The 9,134-nt window shown below is 33.8% G+C and overlaps 1 protein-coding gene across 1 annotated transcript; it reads right to left on the bottom strand.

Moving 5' to 3' along the window:
- On the bottom strand, positions 4,768-7,115 carry LOC107631101 (probable trehalose-phosphate phosphatase J). Its single transcript, XM_016334428.2, has 11 exons — positions 6,805-7,115; positions 6,576-6,716; positions 6,418-6,489; positions 6,244-6,336; positions 6,079-6,141; positions 5,879-5,980; positions 5,699-5,776; positions 5,472-5,541; positions 5,274-5,344; positions 5,052-5,144; positions 4,768-4,932 (listed from the first exon to the last, which is right to left on the bottom strand). The coding sequence occupies exons 1-11, from the start codon at positions 7,021-7,023 to the stop codon at positions 4,864-4,866; spliced, it is 1,071 nt and encodes a 356-aa protein (XP_016189914.1). The 5' UTR covers positions 7,024-7,115; the 3' UTR covers positions 4,768-4,863.

Genomic DNA, 9,134 nt, shown 5'->3' with positions numbered 1-9,134 from the left:
CTAAAAAAATCTTTTATTAGAAGCTCGTTGAAATAAGTCCATAGACTAATTACAGTCGCTTTCGTAACACCTATAAAGTTCAACATCCCACGACGACTATTGCGACCACCACTAACATTTGTCAAAATAATTATAAAGGGAAAGTGTGAGGAGCTAATGAAATATTTGTACAAGGTGTACAATAGAAGTTTTTGGAGTATTAGAGATATAACTATTAGTGTTACCTTTTTTTATCAATTGAAGTTTTTGGAATGAGTGGTATCATGACATAGTATTAGAGTACTAGATCCGAAAGGTCAAGAGTTTTATCCTTTATGATGAATCCCAAAATCAGTTTAAGCTTTTGGGAAGATGTTTATTTTATAACTTAATAGTCCATTGTACACATTATACAAATAGTCTATACCCTAAATCCAATTATAAATGATTAGTAATACAAATTAGTAATTATTTTTAAGAGGTCCTGTTAATAACTGTCTAGTAGCCAACGTTGGGGCATTGGCAGCAAGATTAACGTGAGCTTCCGAAGCTTCAGAAAAATGATTATCCTAATTAGCACATGCATATAAATCGAGCCTAAAGACCTGAATATTAATAATTAGTTAATATAAAATGATTGGAATAAAATGAAATTGATATTTTTTACTTTTGAAAACAGCAACAATATTACAATACTTATTAACGTTTTATTTAGTTGCAAAAATATTTTTAGAAAGAACAAAAATATATTAAAAACAACTCATCTTTATATACACTTATTAAATAAAAAGTATTGTACGTCAGTACGTCTACATTTTTTACCCCTTTTTTTATCGCACATTAACATTCACGATAGAAACAAAACAATGATAGGTATGAGGGGAAATTAAATAGGAGCTTTTTCTTTGGTTATGAAGAAGGGTCGTCTTAATTAGCTTGTTAACTCTTTGAAACAAATTATTATCTATGTTAAAATGTTTAAATATTTTTTAAAAATAATTAGCACTTTAATAAGTATCTTTAGCTAAACCGATAAAGAATAATTTGATTTTGCTTTAGGGCTGGGCAATAAACCCAAAAGGAGAAGCACTTTAAATTATTATTATTAATAATATTATTATGAGATGTGGGGTGTTGAAAGAAACCGACCTGCTTTGTAAAGCAATATTGCAAAGGGGAGTTGCATCTTTTTTCTTCGTGTACACTATGGGGCAAGCACATGGTTACCTGAGAAAACAGCCCCTTTTTTCTTTCTTCTTTGTTATCATTAAGTGGGAGGATCATTCATTCATTGTAACTGGAAACGAACAAGAAACGATGTTTTATTCCTTTCCATTGGGGATTACTGTTTGAATTTTGTTTTTAATGGGTGGGTCACATTTATGTATGTCCATGTCAGTTTCTTGTTTTATGTTTTGTGTTGTTACACTTCATCCACATATACATACATTGCAAAGTTTGTCAATCAGGAAAGCCACAACTCATGTTTAATGTCTTAACCTTTATTGTGTAAAACCCACTCAACTAGCATCCTTAACTACTTATAGCATATGCATCATGCACTTTAATTATTATTAGCTTGTTAATTATTTTTATCAGAAAACATAGTGCCTTGCACCCCATTTAGCAGTGCATGCATGTGACTCCTGTATCTTATATCAAGAGAATAAATACATGCAAGTTAATCGGTAATCAATTATTATTGTACGTAGTATAATTTGAATGAGTGGGCTCGACCCTCCAAGCGGGGACCGATTCCCGAAGGCAATATACGTGTAAGAAATATTGGTACCTCCCTTTGGCAAGAACAAAACACGTGTACTTGAGGACCATTAATGGCCCCAACACAGGATTCTGACAACCACCTCAATATGCTACATGCCATTGCCCATTGCTCTATTCTTTCCCATGTTGCTTTCATTTTCTTACTGCCTGCTGCTATGGATCAACATTTCAGAATCATGCATATCATATCTAAACTCTTTCTTATAATGTTATTATGATGCATCATTTCTATGATTTTTAATACAAAGCTAGGTTTGGGTTGGTGGAAACAGCACCACATATATATATATACACATGTAAGCTTATATAATGGGTGACCAACAATAGTAGTGAGACTACTACTGCTACCTTAAATCTACTATATCTATATGTAGCATTGCATTTTATTATTTTGTTGAAATGACAATGCAAGTGCATTTAATATTAATACTCTTCTACCTAACTCTACATTTACTTTCTACTCCTAAGATCACGAGTCAATGTCTCTTATATATATATATATGGTAAAATTTTAATATGTTTATGTACTAACTCGCCAATAATTGAAGGCTTCAAGAATATATAGTTTAAATGAGCCTAAGACACATCAATCATGGTGTCATATAGAACATAGTTATTCTTTCAATGAGTTCAATCCTTCCATCAAATATCTCCTTTTTAGTGGATTCCAACTCCTCATTTTTCAACCCAATATAGATTCCCCTAACCCATTACTACTAGTGTCTTTCACTAACCTGACCATTAATGCTTTAATTAGCTCTTCTGCTTATTATTATTATTATTTAATATTTTATTACAAATTCAAATTTAATTAGAAACACCATTCAGCAGATGCGCTTTCCCTGAAGTAGGTTACTTCAAAGCAACAAAAAAGAAAGAAAGAAAGGTTTACTTTTCTTCGAACTTAAGTACCAATTATTGTTAATATTCGGGCAGTCACTGTTTCCATCTTCTTTTTTCTTTATGTGAATATAACACGCAGAATCTAGGCCATAACATTAGCTTATGGATTCGATGGTTACATTACATATCATATATTTTGAGTTAGCTTTTGTGTGTGTTTCTTGTTTCAAGAACAAGGGCACAGCTTTTTCCATGTGTCTAATATATCTTTGGTCATTTCATATGATTTGTGATTGCACTACTTTTGCTTTTTATGATAAATTAAAACTCTCTCAACTGCATGCTATGTCTTATTTTATATATAAGTTGCCAACTCACATTTCTACTTAAGCAAAACAGGCATTTTGGTTCATAAGAAAGTGGACATCAAAGTCACCATGGAATTATCCCAAACCTTTCTTTCTTTCTTTCTTTCCTTCCTTCCTTTAGAAAAGAAAAAATAAATAAATAAAAGGATTGAAGCATGCATCGGTATCTGCTAGACTACTACCAATACTTAAAATTAAAACACCTTTATAGACATAAGACACCAAATCTACTTTACTTTCTCTTATTTTAATTTAATTATCTACTCCATGCTGCATGTGATTTGCAGAACTTGAAATTGAATACTGCCCTGATGGCTAGTTGTTCACAGTCAAATTAAAGTTATATATTGAGTCAATCAAAGACTTGATCATTTTTTATTTCCACCCAAACCAATAATCAAGAATAGTGGTATAAGAGACATGATGGAGGGTATGCAAGAGGAAATCACCTTTTCTAACTATATATACCATATTTAGGACTTCATTTTGTGAGGGATGCATGCTTATCCGTACCGTAATCTCTGTGTGTTGGGTCTATGGCCATCATATATTTCCAAGACTCAAAGCAGTCAGAAAATTAATTGTCAGCACCGCTTGACAGAGAGCCAGAGTTAGCCATAGCTATGTAGTGTACTTGTTTAGCTTGGGCATGGACAAGGGAACATTGATTCAACCGTTGAATAATGACAAAGAGCTACCACTGCATATGTAGCATAGGCCGATTTGATTTGTATTTATTTATTTTATTGAGTCTAATAAGCTCACAAACGACTACATACAACAGCAACTTTTGAGTCAGCTGATGATATTGAAATTTGGTAATAATAAGGTAGTTCCATATATATAAGGGCCCCCCCTTGCTTATTACCTGAATCTCTTTGTATCCAATCATTGATGGTTATGATGATCTTATCTCCACATTAAGGATATCTTACTGGGATAGCATGTTCCTTGATCCTGCTATTGCAATTCTCTCTCTATATATTACTTCTAATAATGATTACTAATGCACGTGCAACTAAGTGGTCCTAGTTTGCCACCATACACAAGTGGATCGATCATTCTAGAGGGTAGAGTACCCATGCCATCTTTTGACTTTTTGACTTTAATTTTACCAATCCACAATGAATTCACTAGTTTGCATAAATTAATTAATGAAATCTGTCAATAACTCATCAAGATTGAATGTCCATTAATATTTGTGTGATAGATCTTCATAAGCCTTTTCATGCTTAATTCTTTCAAAGGCTCAATAGTCAATAATTGCCACTACATATAGATAGCAGCTTCTCCCTTCAATTCCTCATTCCTTTCTTTGAATTTTGCAAATAAAATAAGATGATATTATATTATAGATGTTAAACAAAACTTATATATCCCTTTCGATCACTTCTTGTCTCTAAGCCAAAATACCATCACCTCATGGGCTTAGTCAACATGTCATAATCCATAGTAATTTAATTTCTTTAAATTACAGCAATGTTTGTCCCTAGTTCCCTTGGTGTTTAACGACGGTATTTTCAATGTTCTCTTTACAAAATAAAAAGAGAAATATATATATATATATATAAAAGAAAAAATAGAAAAAGAAAGAAAAAAAAATCAATAAAAAGGGGACAAAATGTGCATCTGAAGCTACATAGACTTATCCCTGTACTGCTGCTACTCGGCTAATTACATCAACTTAGACCTGATTCAAACTCAGAACGAAAGACACTTTTGTCTTTCTTTTCGCATACATTTTTCTTCTTGTTCTAATCTCAGCAAAGCATTACAATACCAAAAAAAAAGAAAAAAGAAAAACTATATCCCACCGTAGCTGAACTTGATTTATAATTTTTTCTGCCACGGCAGGAAGTAATAGATATATAATTTGGTCTAAGTGAATTTACACCCTAGAAGATGCTTGCAGGGATTCTTTCTTCCACTCCACCAAACGTTGAAGAAAGTCCATAACCTGCATGAGAAATAGTAAACAAATAAATAATCAGATATTTATTAACTTGGCGTACAGTACGATGGTGCAACAAGAGACAAAAGAAAAAGGAAACAAAAAGGAGAAAATTATATACTTGCCTCATTAGGTTCTTGTAAAGAGTATGCTGCATTAGTGTCTTTCGGAAATTTCGAGACAAGAATTCCAAGACCTTGTCCTCTGTCTCTCAATTTCTGTTTTCTCATTTAAGTTAGTTCAAATTATCCCAAAACAAATTGTGGTCAACCAATATAATTAAGTAATTAACTATGTACGATATATTATAACAATGGAATAAAAAATCGAGAGGAGTACTCGGATACCTTGAATGCGTCTTCATCGGTTCTATCATCTCCAATATAAACAGGAAATACATCACTACAGTTGGCAAATCCTGTTGATGAAAGCGATTAATTAATGTACTGTTTAATAAAAAATAAGATTGAACGAATAAATTAATCCTATAAGGAGATTGGGTGTCATCCTCTCAGGTAAGGGAACTAGATCAAGAGAGTACTGACCAAGAGACTCTAACAAAAAATCGAGGGCCTTCCCTTTGTCCCATTTAATAGTAGGACGAATCTCCAATACCTGAATAAAGAAACAAGATTGAAAGTGAGACATCCACATTTCTCATTCTTATGCGTCTTCGCAAAGCTAATTAATATTAATATATATAACTAAATCACATACCCCACCATATAAGCAACAAATAAAAAAATTAATAATAAAAAGAAGCATGTCCCACCTTCCTCCCTTGGCTAAGACGAAGCTTCCGGTACTTCTTTAACACTGATCTTACTTGTTGCGCCAGTTCACTCCATTTCTGTGCATCCACCCACACCCACCAGCACATTTTTATTATTCCAATTCAATCAAACAAGAATAACTTTCTGTCAGCAGTTAATGAAATTAATTTCTGAATTACCTTCTCGTCAACACAACGAAAATGAACAGAGACACAAAATTTGTTGTTCTCCACCCGGGCACCAGGAGTTGATTTCGTTTTCTCAACCAACTGTTGGTACACCTGAATAATTGGTACCAAACAGAATTACACTTTTTTTTTTATTTATTTATTCTTTTTTTATTTAATTAAGAAAGAAAAGAAATATATAATTGAGTCACCTCATCTATGAGAGGAAGAAATTCAGCGGCAGGTTGAAAAAGAACTGCCTCTGACTTGGTGTCCTACAAATGAAAGCAAGCATGTAGAATAATGCAAAATGAGTAAATGACTCAAGAGTAGATGTAAAGGTAGCTAAGCTAGCTAATAAGGTTTGACTCACTTACTTTGTTATATTTGGAGGTCTTTGTTGGGCCTTTTATATCCATGCCATGGCTTCCAGCATAATATAGTTCCGCCAACCGAACAAAGTTATATACCTATTTGTCACATTACAATGTGAAATTACTTCAAACAAAACAAGATTGGATTGGATCGCAGCAAGTGGAAGCAAATTGTACCTTGTCTCTGCATCTGCCCGTAACTATAGCAGTAGGAAAACACGTTGCAAGCTTCCTCACAGTCTTTCTCATCTGATATATATATATGTTATGTTTTGTTATGTTATATTACGTATGTATGTGAATCAAATATATATATATGATAAGAAGACACATACTGAATCGGACATGAAAGCACGATCGGGGTCATCGACTATGGGTGACAAGGTGCCATCATAGTCGAGAAACATGACTATTTGCTTTCCCTTTGATGCATGTATGATTTGTTGAAACATGTCTAGTGCCGATGGGTGGTTAAGCTGCTTTCACATACATTAAAGATCAATTAATTAATTAATTAATTAATAGATGGAGTGGTGAGTAGTAAGTAGTATTATTAGTTCTCACAATCCAAGAAGAGGAGTGGTCTTGAGCGAGAGAAGGAGTGGATTTGAGATGAGTGGGAGAAGAAGCTCTCATGGAGTCAAGCCAAGCATTGATTTCAAGGGTCTTCAAGACAGTCCTCCTGGGAATGGGAATGTAGGCTCCCGGTATAGCCGGTGGCTTTTGCGCCCTTTTAGTCTCCTCGGCGGGCACAACCACATTCTGTTGCGTCATAGTGAGCATAAGAAGAAGAAGAAGAAGAAGAAGAAGAAGAAGAAGAAGAAGAAGAAGAAGAAAGAGTGAATGTTGTGGGGGGAATGAGAGATAGCCCCTTAGCCCCTGCTTGGATTTATAGGTAGAGATGCTCCGAAACAAAACAAAACTCACTAAAGAGGCCCCCAATATCCCTGTGGTCCCTCCCACTATTCTTACTATTACTCTCCTTCCTACATGGCTTGTGTTTTCCAATTCAAAAAGAATAAGTGAATAACTACCACACTCACTGCTCGCTTTCTCTATTCCCTTCCCTTCCATTCTCTTCTCACTTTTATTCCTTCTTTATTTTTTTTATTCTTTTTTCTTCTTTTCGTGTTTATTTAATTGGAATTTCTTTTATACTTACTCTGTGTAAATAAATTTTAACACAGTCAAAAAAAGTGAAAGTATAAATAAATAATATAAATATTGAATAACGTGAACAACGATTTAAAAAAAAAGTTAAATTAATTATTAAAATTAGATTGTCAATTTATTAGATTAATCAATTTTTGAATTTAAATTATTTAGCTTCAACCGCCACAAGGTACAGTACCGCCAAACGCCGTCCACCATCATGGCTTTTTCCCCGCGCACCGCAGCCCCACGCCATTTCACAATTCGTAATAGCGTCATCCGACCACCGCAGTCCTTCTCCATCCTACAATTCGCAGCAGCAAAAACAACTACCGTAGCCCCTCTCCCTCGCGTTGCTAGCTACGTCACCCGACCACTGGAGCGACGTCTTCCTCACGATTCACAGCAGCGCCATCCGACCACCATAGCACCTTCTCCTCTCAGATGAAGAAGGGCGTTCACATCGTCTACGTGCCAAGAAGAAGTGTTATTGATGAGGATGCACTCGTTAGGGCCTTTGATGACAGAATTGTAGCTCAGACAACCCTTGATGTGTTCACCTAGAAGCTTCCGACAAAAGACAGCAAATTCGTTCAACACTGTAACGTTACTTTAACCCCTCATCTTAGAGTTAACATTAAAGAGGCTCAAGAGGGTGTTGCTATTGGGATTGCGGAGGCTATGCTTGGTGCCTTGAAGGGCGAGCTGTCCTCAACCGTTGTGAATGTTTCCATGGTACCCCTATGGTACTCTCAGAACTGGCTCCCTATGTGGTGCTCGTGGAGAACTGTGGTTGGTGTTGTAGGCGTGGTGTTGGTATCGATATATACTGGATGTTTATTTTACTAGATATGAGGATGGTTATGTTTATTTTAAATTGAATGTTTAGTTTGTTATATTGGATTTAAATATATACAGTTAAATTATACTAAACATTTATTTTACTAGATATGCGAATGGTTAATTTTATTTTTAATTATATGTTTAATTTTTTTGCTGATGAGAGGGCTAAATAGAGAAAAAACGACAACACTGATACTTGCTATGAGAGACGGATTAGCGCCGATCATTGTGACCGGTGAAGAATGGAGTGGCGCCGATGAAAGAGTTTGAGAGAGTAGGGTTGCGGTGGTCAACAGGATAAGAAAGAGATAGTTAAAAATTGAAATGCGAAAAATAGAGTTTTTCGTGGGAATAATTAGGGGTAAATTTTTTTTGTTTTTAACCTTGTCAGGCCATAATTACAATCTATTGTTCATGTTGTTCACAATCTCTATTATCTACTTAGTAGAATTGTTTAAAAAAATATCTTATTATTTAATCATTAAATACTTTAAAATTATTTTATTCAGTTAATTCATTTTAATATTTGAATCATAACAGATTAAAAACACCTAACACATTTTCTTTGTCTATTATTTCACACTTGTATATATAAAGAAAAGCAAAGTTGAAAAGCACGAATTTGTATAAGATAAGTGGTTTTTTATTAGGGCGTAGTGGCCCTTCAGCACTAACAGAGGCATGCTAATTAAAGTATATGCTTATTAAGATGAGAAGGTCATTTTACACATTTATGTGAATAGAAACAGCTTTTAGCTAGTAGTTGATATAATTTTTTTTAGTTTGAAAATTAGAGAAAATTATCTATAATTTTTTATATTTTATTTGAATATAGAATATATATTTTGAAATTTTTATTTAAATTAAATAAATATAGAATTTATAAAAATGTATAAAAT

Source organism: Arachis ipaensis, chromosome B03 (assembly GCF_000816755.2).
Source record: "Arachis ipaensis cultivar K30076 chromosome B03, Araip1.1, whole genome shotgun sequence".
In the NCBI taxonomy this organism is placed as follows: Eukaryota; Viridiplantae; Streptophyta; class Magnoliopsida; order Fabales; family Fabaceae; genus Arachis; species Arachis ipaensis.
The sequence above is the reverse complement of the archived record's forward strand: the minus strand, read 5'-3'. Positions and strand labels throughout refer to the sequence as shown.